The sequence below is a fragment of the Oppia nitens genome, unplaced genomic scaffold, assembly GCF_028296485.1.
Source record: "Oppia nitens isolate AA-2021 unplaced genomic scaffold, nextdenovo-longstitch-racon4-pilon3 scaffold16_pilon_pilon_pilon, whole genome shotgun sequence".
In the NCBI taxonomy this organism is placed as follows: Eukaryota; Metazoa; Arthropoda; class Arachnida; order Sarcoptiformes; family Oppiidae; genus Oppia; species Oppia nitens.
In genome coordinates, this window is record NW_026533195.1 from 1,456,871 (window position 1) to 1,480,517 (window position 23,647).

At 22.8% G+C, this 23,647-nt stretch overlaps 2 protein-coding genes across 2 annotated transcripts; both read right to left on the bottom strand.

Moving 5' to 3' along the window:
* On the bottom strand, nt 1-5,488 carry LOC128965110 (sodium/potassium-transporting ATPase subunit alpha-1-like). Its single transcript, XM_054311764.1, has 6 exons — nt 5,442-5,488; nt 4,430-4,931; nt 3,087-3,882; nt 2,070-2,485; nt 382-880; nt 1-50 (listed from the first exon to the last, which is right to left on the bottom strand). Exons 1-5 carry the CDS (start codon nt 5,451-5,453, stop codon nt 408-410), a joined length of 2,199 nt encoding a protein of 732 aa, XP_054167739.1. The 5' UTR covers nt 5,454-5,488; the 3' UTR covers nt 1-50; nt 382-407.
* Nucleotides 5,489-17,776: 12,288 nt separating this feature from the next.
* On the bottom strand, nt 17,777-23,592 carry LOC128965264 (major facilitator superfamily domain-containing protein 12-like). The gene is made up of 8 exons (XM_054311912.1): nt 23,378-23,592; nt 22,426-22,678; nt 21,839-21,909; nt 20,303-20,411; nt 19,806-20,228; nt 19,093-19,185; nt 18,827-19,009; nt 17,777-18,040 (listed from the first exon to the last, which is right to left on the bottom strand). The coding sequence occupies exons 1-8, from the start codon at nt 23,401-23,403 to the stop codon at nt 17,777-17,779; spliced, it is 1,422 nt and encodes a 473-aa protein (XP_054167887.1). The 5' UTR covers nt 23,404-23,592.
* Nucleotides 23,593-23,647: the final 55 nt, after the last annotated feature.

Genomic DNA, 23,647 nt, shown 5'->3' on the forward strand with positions numbered 1-23,647 from the left:
AAGTATGAACTTTGGGCTATAATCAAAATTTTCGACCGTTCCTCTTGAGTCTAATTAAAAAATGATTGGGAGKACAGGGAGGTTATAAAAGTCAAAAATTTTTTTAATAAGAGAGAGTGAGAGAGAGACAGATAGAGAGAGAGACAGATAGAGAGAGAGAGAGAGACAGATAGAGAGAGAGAGAGAGAGAGAGAGAGAGAGAGAGACAGATAGAGAGAGAGACAGATAGAGAGAGACAGATAGATAAAGAGAGAGAGAGAGAGAGAGAGAGAGAGAGAGAGAAGAGAGAGAGACAGAGAGAGAGACAGATAGAGAGAGAGAAAGAGAGAGAAAGAGAGAGAAAGAGAGAGAAAGAGAGAGAAAGAGAGATAGTCTACTAACCCATGGATTGCCATACGAGTCGTTCATCAGTATATCGCTATCCCATTGGGCCCKCAATTGAAACAAATCCCATGGTTTCCAACCGTAATGTATGAGTGCTGTAAAATAGCCGAAAAACCGGCCGAWGACATAATGACACCGATTTGAAAGTACGAYCGCAACAGTAGACTACGAGTGACCAGAACATCGGTACGCGGGTTACGGGGCGMCAGTTTCATAATATCGGATTCAGCTTTTTCGTAGGCCAACGATATGGCCGGCAGCATATCGGTACCCAAGGCTATCAACAGTACAGTTATGGTACCGATAGCTATGGGAAAGCCGAATATAACGAATATCATGAACGGRTAGAGTGTAGTSACCGAACCGGCCAGTATATAGCCGATGGTTTTTTTCATATTATCAAATATACGCCGACCCTCCTCTACGGCCGTTACTATTGTCGCAAAATTGTCGTCCAATAGTATCATATCTGCAGCTTGTTTCGATACATCCGATCCTTAATAAATAAATAAATAAATAAATAATTAATTAATTATAATAATAAAATGTTAATTATTTTTTTTAAMCTAATTATATTTTTATTGAATTACTAATAAAAATAAATATATAGTGATTTAATATTGTATATAAAAAATAAATAGATTTTGTGTCTATTATGTTATGATTTTTTATTATTAGTTTTTTTCTATAATAAATTAAATTTTAAAAAATTTTAAACTATTTAATAAAAATACTAATAAGTTAGTAATTTACTTAAATTATTTTTTTATTTAAATAATAAACATAAGTTGTTAAGCTAATATTTATATCAATTATTAGTTATAAATATATCCATAAAATCTATAGTATTTATTAGTTTACAGTTTATAATAAATATAAATTTTAATTTAATTGCTATTTGCTAGAATTATTAAGTTTGTTTTTAATTATTAAAAAAATAAATTGTTGCTATTATACAATATACTAATATACTAATATACTAATAAATAATTAAATTACCTAGCTAACTTAAAAAAAGTTAATTGAGTATATTTAAAAAATTTATTAGTTAGCAATTACGATAAAAATAATGTTTTTTTAATTAGAAATTAAAATGAAAATATTGATCCTAATAATTATAATTAGTATTAGCTAAAATGTATCCATTTAATCTATGGTATTTATAAATTTACAGTTTTATTTCAAATAAAACATCAAAAATATATTAGTAATAATAACATCCAATAATAATTACATATAGATTATAAATAATATACGGTATATATATATAATTTAACTTAATTGTTAAATTAATTTAATAATAAATCTAATTGCTATTTTTTTTAAAAAATTATCAGTTATATTTATATATAAATTACTTAATAATAATAATATTGTAATTAGTTAGCTTACTTATAAAAACAAAAAAACTTAATTAATTAAGTAATTAATTTTTTTTAAATACACACAATTTTCTAACTAAAAATAACTACTAATAACTAGAAATAATTTTGATATAAAATAAAGTAAATAGTATATTAATATTAATTAATTAATTAAAACTATTTATTAAATTACAATTTTTTAATCTTAAGCATCAAAAATTTTCATATATATATATATATATATATATATAAAAGTATATAATAATAATAATTAAAAAAAAATTTAATTAATTAACTGCAACCCCCACCCCCCCTCCTTACCTGTTATACCCATAGCCACACCGATATTAGCTTTCTTGAGTGCCGGCGAATCGTTGACACCATCGCCAGTGACGGCAACTATTTGTCCTAACGATTGACAATTTTCGACAATCCGGAGCTTTTGTTGGGGTGATGTCCGGGCAAACACTATCTCCCGATAGTCGTTCAATATTTGTTGTAACTGTCGATCGGTGAGCTGACTAAGTTCATCGCCCGGTACTACAATCGATGCTGTATTTCCCCGGCCAACCGGATCGATGGTCGGTTCGCTAATTTTGGTCGATCGTCGATGAGATTCGGTGAATATACCGACAGCTTTGGCAATGGCCTGAGCGGTGATCGGATGATCGCCGGTAACCATAATAACTTTGATGCCAGCCGTACGACATTTGCCGACAGCATCGGGAACGGTAGGTCTGATATATATATGTATATAATGTTAATATAATTAAATATTTTATATTAATTTATAATTAAATTTATTACAAAACTAAATATAAAACTTTTTAATTTAATATAAATTTTAAATATATAAGTATTATGTTATGTTTTTTGTTAGGTAATATAAACTGTAAATTTATAATGTATTAAATTAACATAATCATATTAATTTGTTTTAATTAAATTTTAATTTAGTGTGAATTAAAATTTACTTATTATAAGTTTTATAATTTTTTGTTTGTTTTTTTATTACTAAATTCAATTATTTTCTATAATAATTATTTAGTTAATCATCATTAAGCATCGTAATTATATTATTATATTATATATTAATCTAGAAAATAAAATTAACTAATTTTAATCATAATTAAAATTAATTWATAGTTCAAAACTTCAATKKCYATAAACATAACAAATATACTCCMCCTAAACACACACATACAGTATAAATGATTTAACAATTAATATAACAWCAATTAGTATACTGTATATACAATAACATAGACATAACAGTATATCTAATTAATAATATATATTTATTAATCAATAAAACACAATAATATATATATAACATACCTGGGCGGATCGATAAGGGCTACCAGTCCCAGAAACCGGAAACCATCCAATTGGATCTCATCGGCATTGTTGTCCAAATCAAACTGATGGTCGGGCAGAAACTGRGTGAACTCGTGGTCGCAAAAAGCCAGTACACGTTCGCCCATTGATCCCAATTCACGRTAGGCGGTCTCAAATCGGTCGACATAATCGCCCGATGTTATCGGTACYGTYTGGCCATTGGCCAGTGCTATCGACGAGCATAGTTTAATGATACGTTCGGGTGCACCTTTCATACACAATACAAAATGATTGTTTACGCCCGGATCGGGYCGTGGGTTACGGTGAATGGAAAACTGRTATTTCGTWGTCGACGAAAACGGACGTTCGGCCATTTTTGGCCACTGTTTCCGATACTCCATAACCGGCTGMCKRCCGACTGATTCCATAAATTTCAAAATAGCCGTYTCSGATGCATCGCCGGCCACAACACGTTTCATAATATCTGGGTTATCGTCGGTAAACTCTGATCGCGAACATAACTGTGCGCATCGRCTATACGCCAGCCATGTGTCCTGAATGTCGGACATTTCCTGATCAACTTCATCCCTGACATGYGATACACGTATGATTTGCTGGCCGACATAACAGTGCTCGACAGTCATACGATTTTGTGTAAGTGTTCCCGTTTTATCCGAACATATYGTTGATGTCGACCCTAGAGTTTCGACAGCTTCCAGATATTTGACTAAACAGTTACGTCCGGCCATACGTTTGGCTGTTAGGGTCAGGGCTACAGTCAATGCCGGTAATAGTCCTGTTTGTTATAATACAAGTAAAAGTATATTAATTTTATTTAATAATATTGTAATATAAAAATAAAACACAATAAATAACTGAAAACTATTGTTTAGTTATATTATTTTATTTATATATATTAATAATATATATAAAATTAAATYTYAATTCAAAATTATWTCTATAAATAGTAATAACTTATATATATTTAAATATTAATTTATATATAAATTATTTTTATACAGTTTRAAAATTGATTTATTATAATAACTTTTTTWTATATTTTAATTTATTATTATTATGTAAATCAAAATATTATATTAATATATTAAATATATCTATATATAACTATAATACTTTAATTAATACATAATAATTATAATAACTAATTATATTTTTAAAAATAATAATTTATTAATCTATTTATTAATAGTTTTTTAAAACATAAGATATTAAAATATATATATATATATATATAATTAAATTTAAATTAAATAACAATTTTTTTTGTTATTAAATACAATATATAACTAATATTTAGTACCAAAAAATAAAATCAGACATACCTTCGGGTATATTACCGACAATTATGCCAATCATTAATAGCAATGAATCAATAAAACGCATACGAAATGCCAGACATATGACCAACAATAGGACACCGTTTCCGATGGCAATAGTGGTTATGATTTTCGTRAAYCTACTGATTTCGATGGCTATCGGTGTCTTTTCCCGRCCGATMCCAGTAACYAGTTTAGCTATCTTACCCATTACGGTATTGTCACCRATAGATATGACTACGCCATAGCCGCTACCATCGACACAGTTGGTCGAAAAAAATGCCAAATTTTTCGACTCCAATGCATTCGGATGGCCGACTTCGGGCGACCGCAACAATGGATCCGATTCACCAGTTAGTGATGAGTTGTCCACTTTCATGGCCTCGCATTTGATAATACGTATGTCTGCCGGTATACGATCGCCTGATTTACAATAGACCAGATCACCGATGGCCAGTTGGTTTGCCGGTACCTCTTTGCGTTCACCATTGCGTATGACAGCTGTTTGCTGGATAATTAATTGATGCGATATTCAGATTGAGTTATTGTATTAATTTGGTAAATACCTAGATAGGTATCTACACCCACCTACACAAATACACACACACACACACACACACACACACATGTTCACACCTACACATACACACACACTCATACTCACATATCCACACGTACAACTATCAACCTTCTAGAACAGACACATACACAAACACATATATAAACACACACACACACAAATACACACACACACACACACATACAGATACACACACACACACACAAACACATATATAAACATACATACAGATACACATATAATGCTACAAACACATACAAATACACACATACACACACACACACATACAGATAGACACATACAGACACATTTATATACACTTATATACACACTTATATATACACACACATATATACAAATACACACATACAGAAACACACACACACACACACACACACACAGATATTCATACACACACCCACACATTTATAGCCATACCTGTGGTACCATATTTTTGAACGATTCAAATATCTTTGAACTACTCATTTGTTGTGAAAACGAATAGATACCAGTTATCAATACTACCAGTGCTAGTACTACAGCCAAAATTAACTAGATGATTTTTTAAAAAAAAAAATAAATAAAAAACAAATATAATATACAAATTTTATTAACTTAATTAATAATTAAATTAGTGTTTTTTTAGTTTTTTTTTGTTGAATGAAAACTAATAATAAGCTAGTTAATATTTGTTTTTTGTTATTAAAAAAAACAAAAATTAACTTTTTATTGATAATAAATCGCGTTGTCAAGTTGAATCTATTATTATTTATAAATATTTTTTTATATAACCTTTACTAAAATATTTCAATTAACCTGTTACAGTTTGTAATATTTTTAAAAAATAAATAAATTTATTATAAAATTATAAACTAAAATAAAATTAAAATATATATATATATATATATATATATCTTCGCTAACTTAGCAAAAAAAAATATTAAAACTATAATTCAATAAAAATTATTATAATTTAATTAAAACCCATTTTTTGCTAAAATTGTATTAATATTTTCAATACATATTAATACACTAATGGTGTATTAAACTTGTTTATAAAATATATTAAATGTATAAAAATTAATATTTTTTTTAAATAGTTTAGTTTAGTTATATTAACTAGTCTATAAAAATAATAATTAAACAAAAATAATTTATCTATATTAATATAATTTTTTTAAAAAATAAATAAATATTAAGCTAGCTAAAATAAATAATTTTTAAAAATTTTTTAGCTACTATTACTACTACTACTACTACCACTACTGGTATATACATACATATTGTTGTGTCCATGTTATGAAATAGCATATCAAACTGGCCAGCGCTGCCAACCAGATAATAATGGCAAACCCGGTAGTCATCTCCCGGAGCAACAGTACCCACGATGGTGTCAGTTTAGGTTTGGAAAACTCGTTGGGACCGTCCCGTTGAAACCGTTGCTGAGCTTCGGTATCTGTTAGGCCATTGTCTAAATTGGTTTGCAATTGTTGTACCARCTCYTCCAAYGAGTACATGTGCTCTTTGATGGTCAACTCTTTTGATATATCCAGATCRTGGGCCTCTGTTTTCTAGTTTAGTGGTGGGCGGGTGTGTGGGTGGACGGGTAAGGGGATTAAGTGTATGGGTGGGTGGGATGTATAGGTAGGTTCAATGAGTTGAGTTGTAATAATAATAATAAGTAATTAATATATATATATATATATATATAGGATGGATAGGTTAGTGGGGGTTAGATGGAGGGGTTAGTTATAAATAGATAATCAGTTAATTGAATTTATAATTATTTTCATTAATTATAATAATTTATTTATTTTAATATTTCCTATTATTATTTGTTAATTAAATTTTTTGTTTGTTAATAATATATAATTTGTATCTTAATTTTTAAATAAATAAATWATTATATTTCTATTTATTTTTTGAATAACTAAATTATTAATAAATACAATAAATATGTTTAAAATATTTATAACTTATATAATAATAATAATAATAATTAATTTAAATATTTACCTAAAAATATATATATACTTTTTAATAGCTTATTATTACAATACAGTTAGTGTATATATATATTTATAAATAATTTTAACTTAAAAAATTTTATAAAAAATAATAATAAAGTTTTTAACATACCTCTTTTTTCTTTTTGCCAAATTTTGGCAAACAATTAAATGAAAATTTTGGTTTTTTATTATTTTTATCATTATTATTATTATTAGTAGTATTATTATTGGCACTGCTATTGTTATCATTAATATCTAATGTGGTTTCAATAGCCATTTTTTATGATGATATAGACATTAATATATATATAAATAAGTAATTATATATATATATTTTTTATATACACAAAATAAATAACAAAATATAAAAATAGATTTAAACTATTTTGTGTTGTTTCAAAAATTTTAAACAAAACAAATTAAGTAATATTACTAAACAACAACAAAATTATTATAAAATTAATAAATTAATTTTTAAAAGTATATTTTACAAACATTTTTTTAAATAATAGAAAAAACAATTAATTATTTTTTTTAATAATTATTATTAATACACAAAACATATGATTATTTAGTTTATAATATTTTAAGATTACGAAAAATTATTGAACAAATAATAATAAAAATAATAAAAATAATAATAATGTTTGCTTTAAATGCATTKTATGTGTRTATCTAATAAAATATATTTTAATTGAAATATTAAGCAATTTATATATAAATATTAATTAATTTTTTGCTACTAATAAAAAAATGATTATAAGATTTTTAGTATTATTATTTACTACAAAAATTTTTTTCCTACAAATCATATATCATAATAAATTATTTAAATATTTTTGTTTTATAGTAGTAGTGGTAGTAGTATTACAGCTTATTATTATTATTATTATTATTATTACTACTACTACTACTACTACTACTACTACTACTACTACTACTACTACTACTACTACTACTACTAATAATAATAATAATAATATAAAAATATATAAAGTTGTCAACTAATTGATATTAGTTTATATTGTATATATATATTGTATTTAATATTAATACTATTATTATTATTAAATATAATATTTGTAGAAATAATTTTTATAAATATTATATAGATATAAAAAATATATATTAAATTTACAGTATATATATGTAATAATAATAATAATAAATACAATTAATAATTAATAAAACTAATTATTCCATAATTATTGCTATTATTATTAATGTTTTTTATTTGGAAATGTTATTAAATTATAATTAATTAATCAATAGTATTATTGATAATGAATATAATAATTATAGTATTAATAATACAAACAAAATATTGTAGTGATTTACTACTATATAGTATTTACTATAACTAAATAATTAAATTATATCCATAATTATTTTTAAGGGCTCATTGTTGAGCTTTATTTTAATTAAATGATATAACAGTAATTTATTTAATTTATTTTTTAGATACTAAAAAAATTACATATAAAATAATGCAATTTTATTAAATATTAAGTGCAAGTTATTTTATTCAAAAATATTTTATTATCTTATTATTGAAATAATTAAATAGAGAAAAAAATAAAAAGTTATTTAAATTATTTTACTTGTCATTAATAATTGTGTTGTATTTTKTTTAATAATATTAATTAAACAATTTTTTTTGTTTTTTACAGTATATACTGTACTTTATAATATAAAATTATTATTATTATTATGCTAGGTTATAATTCAATAAACTATGTATGTATGTGTGTGTGTGTGTGTAAAAAAAATTATTTATTTTTTTAAAATGCAAAATCATCATGCTAACTTTATTAGCTACACGAGCTTATAAATGGCAATAAATTAATTAATGAAAAAATTTTAATATTTTTTATTAATTAATAAATATCATAATATAGTAGATTTTTTTACTTGATGAAATAAAATTAACAAAAAAAAAGTTATAATATTTTTGTTTTTAATTTTCAATGTTAATATACTATCAAAGTGTTTAACTGTAAAACTAAATACTAATACTAATAGTAATAATAATAATTTTTTTTGAATGATAAATATTTTTATCATTATTAACTATAGTTAAGTTTCAAACAAAAAAATATGATAACAATAAAATTAATATATATATATATATAGTTATTTCTATTATACAGTATATATACATGTATATCTATATATATATATATATATAAACAATTTTATATATGTGATAAAACTAAAATGTAATCATAGATCAATTAATAATAATACAAAATTATAATATATATATATTTAATTAATACATTTTTTTCATTACTCAATATCCGGTGTAGTTTTTTTGTGCTAAACAATTGCACTTAATAAAAACTAAAATAATATTATAAATAATAATAATAATAATAATTTATTAATTAATTAATTTCATTATTACAGTAAGTTTTCTATAATTTGATTTCAGATATTAATATATTAGTATTATTATTATTTTTTAAAAAATGTTGTAATTTTTTTTTTGAATAACATTAATAACAATTAAGTAATATTTTAATATAAATATTTAGTCCAAAAAAATGTTTAGTACATTAGTACTTAAGCATTAAGTTTTTTTAAAAAAATATATCAAATTAAATAGTATTTTAATTAAATACAATAAACCTAATTATTTATTTTTTTAAATAATATTAGTAATAAAATATTATATATATGTTTAATTATTTTTAAAATTTCAATTAGAAAATTATTATCATATTAAATGTTTAATAATAATAATAATAATAATAAATATAATAATAATAATAAATATAATAATAATAATAAATATAATAATAATAATAAATATAATAATAATAATAAATATAATAATAATAATAAATATAATAATAATAATAAATATAATAATAATAATAAATATAATAATAATAATAAATATAATAATAATAAAAGTAATCAATTAATTTATTATTTGGTAACACTATTATAAAATTAATTTTTTTTCTTCAATTAAATAAATATTAATAATAATTTGTTGTTTAGTTCATTGACTATCTATTAATACTTAAAACATGTGTACTATAATATTATTGACTTACAATAAAAAAAATATTTATAAATATACAATTAAATTATTAATTATATATAGCTAGATAAAAATAAGTCAATAGCAATAACCTTAATAATCATATATATTAATTATTAATTATAAAAATAATATATTTGAAAAAAATATATTTTCAACTTATATTTCAACAAAAATTAATAAATAGTAATTTTTTCAGTAAAATATTTTGTGTAATAATTAAATTAATAAAAAAAACAAATAGTTATTAGTAATATTTGAAAATTAAACAAAATATAAAACAATGTGATAAAAATTACAAAATAAATATTTATTGATAAATAAATTTTAATAAATAATATTAAATTAATTTTAAAAAAATATTTATTAAATAAAAATGTTATATAGAAAAAACAAATACAATAATTAATTTCAAAAATATATAAATATATTACAGTATATATATATACAAAAAATATATATATATAGTAACAAATTATTGTTATTATTGCTATTTAAATTTAATGTTAAAAAACTTAAATATTATTAATTAAAAAAATAGACATTTGTTTTGTTACAGTTATTTTTTTTAAATTATTAATACATATAATTTAATTATACACATAAATCGGTAATTTTTTTTTTGGTCAATAATAATAATAAATCTCTAATTGATTTAATTTTGATTAAATTAAAATTATTTATATTTATATATATATCTAATACAATACATAACTAAATTAATGTACATTTATAGACCGTCCCATTTTCGGTTTGGCCACCCGTATACCATATCTAGTTTTCAATAGAGACAATAGACAGGCAAATATTATCACTGATGAACAACCGGTTATTGATATTAATATCAGTTTATAATAGTCGACAACCGGATGACCCGATACCTGATTTTTCGGACTAAAATACTCTAACAATGCAACGAATATACCGTTAATTGATTTGTCAAAGAAGCTCATGAATGCAAACACAATAGCACCGGTAGACTAAAAATAAGAATAATAAAAACATAAAATATTACATAAATAAATTGTATGTGTATGTGTATGTGTATGTGTATGTGTATGTGTATGTGTATGTGTATGTGTATGTGTATGTGTATGTGTATGTGTATGTGTATGTGTATGTGTATGTGTATGTGTATGTGTATGTGTATGTGTATGTGTATGTGTATGTGTATGTGTATGTGTATGTGTATGTGTATGTGTATGTGTATGTGTATGTGTATGTGTATGTGTATGTGTATGTGTATGTGTATGTGTATGTGTATGTGTATGTGTATGTGTATGTGTATGTGTATGTGTATGTGTATGTGTATGTGTATGTGTATGTGTATGTGTATGTGTATGTGTATGTGTATGTGTATGTGTATGTGTATGTGTATGTGTATGTGTATGTGTATGTGTATGTGTATGTGTATGTGTATGTGTATGTGTATGTGTATGTGTATGTGTATGTGTATGTGTATGTGTATGTGTATGTGTATGTGTATGTGTATGTGTATGTGTATGTATGTGTATGTGTATGTGTATGTGTATGTGTATGTGTATGTGTATGTGTATGTGTATGTGTATGTGTATGTGTATGTGTATGTGTATGTGTATGTGTATGTGTATGTGTATGTGTATGTGTATGTGTATGTGTATGTGTATGTGTATGTGTATGTGTATGTGTATGTGTATGTGTATGTGTATGTGTATGTGTATGTGTATGTGTATGTGTATGTGTATGTGTATGTGTATGTGTATGTGTATGTGTATGTGTATGTGTATGTGTATGTGTATGTGTATGTGTATGTGTATGTGTATGTGTATGTGTATGTGTATGTGTATGTGTATGTGTCATTAACATACCGTATTTGAGCCAATCAGGTCACTGGTTAGGGCCAGACTGGCTATTAGCAGTGCAGTACCGCCGATACCTATGAATGTCGAAACACCGTACACTTGCCATGACTTGTAGGCCGTAGACTCGTTGCCGATACCTATCCATAAACTCGATGCCAAACCAAATGCTACACCAATTATGAGTATCCACTGAATGTTTATAATTAATTAATTAATTATATATATATATTTGTATATATTTGTATAAATATATACCCGTGTTCCCAGTCTAGCCGATAATGGTTTGGCAGCAAAACTGCATACCAGTCCCGCAATATATGTTGCAAACGGTATAATAGCTATAGTATTCTGTATATATATATATATATATAGTATATAAATGCCAAAAACAAAGTTAATAATAATACTAATACTAATACTAATAATAATAATACTAATAATAATAATACTAATAATAATAATACTAATAATAATAATAATAATAATATAATAATAATAATAATAATAATAATAATAATAATACTAATAATAATAATAATAATAATACTAATAATAATAATATGTATAATTAATAACAAAATATTTAGAAATATATACTTTTTTGTATAATATAATAAAACAAAATCAAAAAAATATTTATTAATAAATATTAGTAATTAATATTAACTAATTAATTAGTTAGTGATCACAAAAACATGATATTATTATTTTTTTTTGTTTTGGTTTAATTATAAACTAATAATTAACATAATAATTAATATTTACAACTATATATTATATATTTATAAAGTTATATATATTTAATTAATTAAAATTAATTTTAACAAAAAAAAATATATTAAATAACTAAAAAAAACTAACCATGGGCAATTGTAATGTATCTTGTAGATACAAGGGTATATAGACCTGGCTCAAATTGACAAACATACGTGACATAGTATACATGGCCGTAATTTTCCAGAAATTTAGATTTTTTAGCCAATGTGTCCACTGTTTTTGGACAGTCGACTTTGGATACTTGATCCCAACAGTATGACTATCTATTGTTGTTGTTGGTGGTGGCGGTGGTGTTTGATTAGATGATACAACCATACATATGTCCGGTTGATTTTGTACTGCCGGTGCTGTCGACTGGCTAGTTGGATTGTTGATGGCCGGTTCCCTGATAAACATGTGGAACAGTATGCTAAATATGATACCGATGCCGCATACTATGTACGAAACTTTCTATATTTGTTGTTTATATTGAAATATTTATTTTTTTAAAAAAAACAAAAAATTTTATTAAAATTATAAATACAAACTTACGGTAATAAGTTTGAGATCTTTTTGGCCAAACGTGTCGGTACTGCCGAAACCGATAACACCGGTCATAATACTGTACACACATATATTGGCACCGATAGTTGCCGCCTGTCTATAGATTTTTTAAATATATATAATATATATATATATATATATAATTAAATAAATATATATATATATATATAATTAAATAAATATATATGTATTTTATATTATAAATTATAATTTATTATACAGTTATTATTAATGTTGTATTTTAGATATATATATATCAGGGTTAAGCAAGGTTTTGGATTTTAGGGGGGGGGTAGACCGGGGTAAAATTTACAAAATTCTCAAAAAATTGGGGGGGGGGGGGGGTATTGGGTGGGGTAAGATTTTTATTGCATTTTTAAACGGCAATTTTTTCAAAAATCCAAAATCAAGGGGGGGGGGGGGGGTCAAGAGAAAATTCCCTTAAAATTCCCTAAGTTCCCGAATATTCCCATGTAAATTCAATAAAATTCCCACAAGTTCCCGTATAAATTCCCGGGAAAATAGGTAAAATTTCCAAAAATATAAAAAAAACTTAAAAAAAACTTAAAAATTAACAAAAACTTAAATTTTAACAAAAAATAAATATTTTTTAAAAAAAAATTAAAAAAATAAAAACTTAAATTTTAACAAAAAAAAATAAAATAATGTATTTAAGATTTAAAAATAGTTGATAAAAGCATTAATGATACACTATGAGTTATTTTTAGTATTTTAATAATTTTTAACTTAACATACTTAATTTTTTAAGCAATACTTAATGTTTATAGTTTGTTATTATTATATATTAAAATATTTTTATTTTTATACAAATACTGACTGAATACTATTTATTTAACTCAAATTTCGTTAAAGTTTAATTATATTAAGTACAAAATTGAAAATATTTTTAAATTTTTTATTTAAAATTTAAAAATTATTAATAAAAACATAAAAACATATTTATTGTTTTATTAACTTCTTAAACTTATATTTAAATTGTAATATGATTACTCTTTTCAACAAATAGGTAATTTTTAATTTTTTAGTTTATTTTAATTAAAATAATGTTATTTTTTGATGACTTTTAACGTTATTTTAACTATTTTTAATCAATAATTAGTTTTTTATAAATATTAAAAGCATAAAAACACTTACTAAAATAGTATGAACTAAAATTAAAATTTTCGGCGCCTTCGGCGCCGAAATTTTAGGGGGGGTCATTTCTCGTCGTTTTTAAGCGACAATTTTTCCAATTTGGTCAAAAAGTCTGGGGGGTAAAATCCCAATTTCTCGATCTTAGGGGGTATTTTGGCCTTACCCCCCCCTACCCCCCCTTACTTAACCCTGATATATATATATTATTTATAATCATTAATTTCGACAATAATATTTATTTTTAATTAAAAGAAAAATTATTTTTGTTTAAATATTTCCAATACTGTATCTAACTGTAAATAAACTAAACTTTTTTTTTTAAAAAAAAATAAAAATATTTTTACACCGATTAACAAACTTATATAAAATAAATACTTAATCAAAAAAAAATAAACAGGGCAATTATAATATGCTACTTATATATTTCAAAAATTATTATTAATTATTTTTGACTATTATTTTATTATAGGTGTATAGATAAATAAATTTACAAATATTTATTATTACTATTATTACTAAATTAATTAATTAAATAAACTTACCTGTATGCATTTAAGGCTATCCTCTCATTAGTATCCTGGGTCAAATCGACAATTAAACTTACATGGCTAACCTATAAAGTAAAACATACATACACACACAAAATAATAATAATAATAATAATTATATATAATTTCTATAATTATAAAAATTATTATTACTATTGAAAATAACGAAATAATATTTTTTTTTAAAAAGTAGTTTTTTTTAAATATCAAATTTTTTAAAATAAATTTATGACTTATCCTAAGCTACCCAAGCTACCCAAGCTACCTAAGCTACCTAAGCTATCTAAGCTATCTAAGCTATCTAAGCTACCTAAGCTACCTAAGCTACCTAAGTTACCTAAGCTACCTAAGCTACCTAAGCTACCTAAGCTACCTAAGCTACCTAAGCTACCTAAGCTACCTAAGCTATATACGATACATACCTGTGTAGCTGCCTGTCCCGTTTGAAATATGATAACCAATAGGGCATAGTAGGCAAACCGGGCCACGGTTGAAGCGGATTGACAATTACCGGGAAAACAGGGCGTATTGTAGACAAACGGTACGACCGTATTCATTAGGCAACCCAACAGGTGCCAGGTTTTTCGTCGGCCATACCTAAAGATAAAACAGTCGGTCGTCTTATCCGATATAAAGCCGACAATAGGCGAGGCCACGGCATCGGCCAATTGACTATAGATATGATAATAAAATAAAATGACAATAAAATAATATAAAACAATAAATTCAAAAAATAATTATGTATTTGATATAATAATAATAATAATAATGAAAATTAAATTAAAATAAATAATTAACTTTATATTATATAGTTTATGAATTGTATTATTATTATTATAAAAAAATTTATTTTATTTTTTAAAAATATTTATAATAATTATTTTTTTTATAAATTTATTTTTAGTTATTTTTTTAATTAATATAAATATTTTTTTTAAATTTTTGTTGTTGATAAGTCATATAAAAATATTATAATTAATAGAAAAACTAATTTAAATTAATATTATAAAAATATTTATATCTATATTATATATTAGTCTGTTTTATATTTACAGTTTAAACAAACAATAACAAAAATTTTAAAAATTAAAAACTAAAATATTATTAATTATTTTGCTAAACTTAAAATCTAGTAATTTAATTAATTAATTAATTAAAATCCATTAATAATAATAATTTATTATATTTACAGTAATATACATACTTAACAAATTTAAATTAATAATAATTATAATAATATGTGTTTGTTCATTAAAAAACAACCATGATAATTTTTTAATTTGTTTATTAGTGTAAAACTAAATCAAACTATACAACTATTATTACATTATGATCTAGATAAATTAATAATTATTATTATTATGAAAAAAAATGTTTTAATTTAAATGCATACCCTATTAATAGTAAAGCACCGGCCAATGAATCGTTAAACTGGTACTTAAAATACAATAATGTATAGGAAAACCATATACTGCCAGTCAGATCATTGTAGACATGTCCGAGACTATAGAAAAATTTTGTTTTCAATGATAACTTTCCCGTCGGTGATGACCTAACATCACTAATAACATCAATGTCCAGTCTATTATCATCAGCTGCAGCACCGGTAGTATTGTTGTTGTTGACGTCCCTTAAATAGCTGATACTAGTCCTTGTATAATAGAAGCCATTGGTATCATAGTTAGTATACATTATTATTATGATTATTATATGATAAATAATTAAAGTTTTTATTTTTTAAAACTATATATATATATATATAATAATGTAATAATAATAATATTATTATATCACATATATATTATTATTATTATGCTAGATTATATACTACTGTATGTACAGTATACTGTATGTTTTTAAAAAATAAATTAATTTATTGTTTTTTTATATGCAAAATCATTATGCTAATTTTTATTAGCTTAACAAGTAAAAAAATTATAATAGTTAAAAATTTCAACAATTTTTTTTTAAATTTAATTATCATAAAATCCTCATAATATATATATATTTTTGATTTAATATTTGTAAATAATAACACGTGTAACATTGAAACTATATAATATATATACATTATATATATATATACTGTATAAATTATATATATATATATATACAAACAATTTTGTAATGTAATAAAATTATATACAAGCATAAATTTTGATATCTAATTTTATTATTATTTTTAAAAAAAAATAAACTTTAATATTTATTTGTTTACACAGTTTTTTTTAATTAAAACTTATTTAGTTATAAAGTTTTTTTTTATTTTATTTAGATGATAAATAATATAAGATAATTAAATTTAGTTTAGTCAAAGTTTTTTTTATAAAAATAAATTATATTAAAATAATTTAATAACACACACACACACACACACACACACACACACACACACACACACACACACACACACACACACACACACACACACACACACACACACACACACACACACACATAAACTAACTATTATTAAATTTTGAAAAATATTTATATAGTTATAATAAAGTATATCATATATACAGTATTAAAGCAAAAATTTTTATTTAAAATAAATTACAAAATTATATATTGATTTATTTATATTATAAATAAACACTATATTAAATTTGATAAAATGATAAATATTAATAATAATATTAATAAATACTAATACAATAAATACTAAATACAATAATAATTTATAATTAATATATTTATTTAGTGGTACAACAAAAAAAAATAATTTAATTAAAAAAATGATATGACATTATTATTATTATTATTATTACTATCATATCATATGTATTATTACTGTATTAAACCATCAAAAAAAAACTATATATATATATATTAAGGCAGTATAGTATTAATGTATGGCCTGTACATTATTGGTCCGACCACCCATTTTCGGTGCCCTGAGTCCGTATCTAGTTTTCAATATAGACAATAGACCGGCTAGTATTATCAATGATGAACAGCCGGTTATGAATATTAATATTAGTTTATAGTAGTCGACCGGTTCGCCCGGTACGAGGTTTTTCGGATTAAAATGCTCTAACAGTGCAATAACCAAACCGTTAATTGATTTATCAAAGAAGCTCATGGCTGCAAATACAAAGGCACCGGTAGCCTATAATAGTAATATAATAACATATAGAAAATATAATAACATTATAAATAATAACATTATAACAAACATTATATAATAAATAATTATCTTTTTTTTAAAAAAAAATATGTGTACGTATTTGTGTGTTAGTTTATATGGGTGTGTTTGTATGTATGTATATATGTGCTTGTGTGTGTGTGTGTGTGTGGTGTGTGTGTGTGTATATGTATGTATGTATGTATGTATGTATGTATGTATGTATGTATGTATGTATGTATGTATGTATATCTATGTGTGTGTATGTATGTGTGTATATGTATGTGTGTGTATATATATGTATTTGTATGTATGTATATGTGTGAAAAATATATTTACTATACCAATAACTGGTGCTAATTGTAATACAGTATTGAAATCGGGTGTATAATTAAATAGACAAGCCAGGCAAGTTTCAAAAATTATGCTAAAATTTAGGACCCAATTGCTATGTATAAGTGTAGCCACAAAAATAAAAACAAAATATTGTGTATTTGTTTATATTGGTGTGTGTGCATTTTTGTATATATATATATATATATATATATATATATATATATATATATATGTGTGTGTGTGTGTGTGTGTGTGTTTATGTATGTGTTTATGTATGTGTGTTTGTGTGTATGTATGTATGTGCTTATTTGTTTGTGTGTGTGTGTTTATATAGGTGTGTGTGCTTATATATATATATGTTTATATGTGTGTGTGTGTATGAGTGTTTGTATGTGTATATATATTTGTGTATGTATGTGTCTGTCCATAACATACCGTATTTGAGCCAATCAGGTCACTGGTCAGTGATAGACTGGCTATTAGCAGTGCAGTACCGCCGATACCTATGAATGCCGACACACCGTACACTTGCCATGACTTATAAGCGGCGGAATCGTTGCCGATCCACATCCAGACACAGGAGGCCACACCAAATGCTGTACCAATTAGGAGTACCCACTGATTGATTGATTGATTTATAGACACAAAAAATCATATTTACAATAAGTTATTAGTTATAAGTAATTATATTTTATGTGTACCCGTGTTCCCAGTCTAGCCGATAATGGTTTGGCAGCAAAACTGCATACCAGTCCCGCAACATATGTAGCAAACGGTATGATAGCTATAGTGTTCTGCAATACAAACAAAAAATAATTAGATAAAAAATTTTTTTAATAAAACATAAATAATTACTTATTTTTATTTTTAATAATATTAATTAATATTTACTATTTTGTATTAACAAATTATATATATATATATAGCATATATAATAATTTATAATTTTATTAAATATAATATAACAATTAATATAAACTGTAACTAATTATTATTAATAAAAATTATTAATAAATATTAACTAATTAAATAGTAAGTGATCAAATCGAGATATTATATATATATATAAATTTTTAATAATATTAATTAATATTTACTATTTTGTATTAACAAATTATAAATATATATACTATATATAATAATTTATAATTTTATTAATTATAATAAAACAATTAATATAGACTGTAATTAATTATTATATTAATAATAATTAGTAATAAATATATGAATTAATTAATTAATTAAATAGTTAGACATTAGGAATACATGAAATTAGTTTTGTTTAATTATTAATTAAAATAATTAATTAACTTAATAATTAATATTAACAACTTTATATACTGTATATATATTTTAATTTAATTAAAATTAATTTTAATAAAAAATATATTTAATTTAAACAAAACACACTAACCTTGGGCATTTGTAATGTATCTTGCAGATACAGGGGTATATAGACCTGGCTCAAATTGACAAACATACGGGCCATTGTATACATGGCTGTAATTTTCCAGAAATTCAAACTTTTCAGCCAATGTGTCCAACGTTTTTGGCCAGCCTTGGACTTGAGATACCTTTCCATATCCTGATCCATGGGCTCCGGTAGGGCACATATGGATGGCCGACCACTACTATCGGTATCGGGTTGATTCTGGGCCAACAGTGTCATCGTAGTGGTCGAACCGCGCGACTGTTGGACAATACGTTTGGTTTCGACGGTAAACACTGATGGCCGAACTTTTCGGGGTTTGGCGGCCAGATTGTCGGGTTCCCTGATAAACACGTGGAACAGTATGCTAAATATGATACCTATGCCGCATACTATGTACGAAACTTTCTGTRTATATATATATATATAATAAAAAAAACATTTTATTTAATTATTTTTAAATTTTTTTTTCGGGTACTTACGGTAATAACTTCCAGATCTTTTTGGCCAAATGTGTCGGTACTGCCGAAACCGATAACACCGAGCATAACACTGTACAGACATATATTGGCRCCGATAGTTGCCGCCTGTCTATTGATAGACAGTTTAWAAAACAATRTTTTTTTTATAAATATAATTATAAATTWATTTTTATAAATATAATTATAAATTATTTTTTAAATATAATTATAAATTAATTTTTTAAATATAATTATAAATTTTTTTTTAATCTAATTATAAATTTATTTTTTAAATATAATTATAAATTTATTTTTTTTTAAATATAATTATAAATTAATTTTTTAAAATCTAATTATAAATTATTTTTTAAATATAATTATAATTTAATTTTTTTTAAATATAATTATAAATTTATTTTTTTAAATATTATTAAAAAAAATTTTTTTAAATCTAATTATAAATTAATTTTTTAAATATATAAATATAAATTAACAACAATTATTAAATATAKAMAAAATTGTTGTTTTTTATTTRTTGTTGTTGTCTTCAAATAAGTTAATTAAACAAAAAAAATACAWTATATTGTTTGCTAKTAGTATTAATAGTTATCAAAAATATMTAAATATGATAATTATTTTTTWTAAATTTTATTTATTTAAACAAAAATWATTATCATTTTAAATATATATATATATATATATATATATATATATATTACAAAAAATACATTGTAATATTAATATTAATAGATATTAATATTAATTTATTTTTTTTGATAATCAAGTATATAATTTTTGATGAGAAAATTTTGTTTCACACATAATTTAATATTTTTTTTATTAATTAATCAATAAATTGTGCAATAAAACATAATAAATAAATAAACCTAGATTAACAGTGGATTAATTAATTAATTATAAATACAATAATTAATTATAAATACAATAATTAATTATAAATACAATAAATAATTAATTAATTAAATTAATATATATCTTATTGTTGTTCTTGTTATTATGAGATTTATTTATTTTTTAATTAATAATTTTTGTTTTAAATTATTAATAATTTAATTGATTGATTGGTTTTGTAAAATCCAAGTTTAAGGTTATTTGAAAAGTAAATATTAGATTACAATAATTATACCAAAAAAAACATTAATACCTGGATATTAATTATTAATACATTATTATTAGAGATATAATTTTTTTGTATAAAACAATGAGATATACACTACTATTACTACTACTACTACTASTAATTATAATTAATTATTAGAGATATRTATTWTTTATTTGTGTRTAACTTATATATTGTTTATTTACATTATTATTAGTATTAGTATTATAAAAGCCGACAATAGTTATCATTATTAAAAGTATCGCTACTATTACTACTACTACTACTACTACTACTACTTAATTAATTAACTACAACTACTGTATACTTAATGTTTATATTTATTTATAACAATATATTTATGTGAAATTATATGTAATTAAATAATATATTTACTAAATATTAATATTATTTTTTTTAAAAAATAGTTAATTTACCTGTATGCATTTAGGGCTATCCTCTCATTGGTGTCCTGGGTCAAATCGACAATCAAGCTAACATGGCTAACCTATTTATAAATTTAGATATTATATATAATATATAAATATATATATATAGTTTAATTAATTTAATATTAATTTTTAAAAAAATCTAAAATAAATACATAACTAAATATATTTATATAGATATATATTTGTTTTTAAAAATAATTAACAAAAAATAAATAAATTACATATAATAATTATAAAATCTATATATATTTATAAAATCTATATATATKTATAATCAATCTATCYAGCTAAATTTATCTAATGCATAATATATATAGTTAATTAATTTAATATTAATTATTAAAAAAATCTAAAAAATACATAACTAAATATATTTATATAGATATATATTTGTTTTTTAAAATAATTAACAAAAAATAAATAAATTACATATAATAATTATAAAATCTATATATATATATATATGTATAATCAATCTATCCAGCTAAATTTATCTAATGCATAATATATATATATATATATATAAATAGTTATCATAATTAATTTTTATGGCTCGCCCCCACCCCCTATACCTGAGTAGCTGCCCATCCGGCTTGAAATATGATAATCATAAAGGCATAGTAGGCAAACCGGGCCCACGTTGACGACGATTCACAATTACCGGGAAAACAGGGCGTATTGTAGACAATGGGAACGCTGACGGTATTCATGATGACACCCAACAGGTGCCACGTTTTCCKGCGGCCGTACCTAAAGATAAAACAGTCGGGCGTTTTGTCCGATTGAAAGCCGACAACAGGCGAGGCCACGGCATCGGCCACTTGACTATACATATATATATATATATATCGTCGGGGAGTCATTGAAAAACATAATAATTATTATTAAATAATTTAAATAAATATTTTTATGATATATAATTGTAATTAAAATAAAAATAATTTTCTTGATKGGTTTWATTAAATTAAATATATTAATAATAAATTTTTTATTTTCTAAGAAAATAATTTTTWATAAATAAGTTTTWTTWAGTGTTTTGTTTATTTATTATACAATTTATTTATAATTTATAATTTATATRTATATAAAAAAATAAATAATTTTTTTTGCTCCCTATTTATAATTATTAAATAGAAAAATAGTTATTTCTATAATAATATTAGTTTATTATTTATTTACAATTTAAACTAACAAACAAACAAAAAAAAATCTAAAAATATTTTATCTAGAAAAAATAATATATTATTTTTTAAATTAATTAATATGTAAACATAAAATCTAAGAAACTAAAAAAATAAAGATTAACTAAAATAATAAACCAATGTATAAAAKTATAGTCAGTTATAAAAAACTATTAAAACTATTAACATATTATTTTACAGCTTAAAAAAAATATTTTTTAATTATTAAAAACAAAAATTAATTTTTAATAATATATAAATATTTAAAAAATTAAAAATATTAAAAATATTAAAAATATTAAAAATATTAAAATATAAATAAATATTATTTTTTTTTAATTACCCAATTAATATTAAAGCACCGGCCATTGAATCGTTAAATTGAAATTTAAAATATAGTAAAGTATAGGAAAACCATATACTGACAGTCAGATCATTGTAGACATGTCCGAGACTATAGAAAAATTTTGTTTTCAATGATAACTTTCCCGGYTTGACCTGACTGTCCCGTTTACCGGCAGAAGCAGCACCGGTAGTATTATCATTATTGTTGTCCACGTCCTTCAAATAGCCGGTACTAGTCGTATAGTAGGTGCCATTGGGATCATCATTA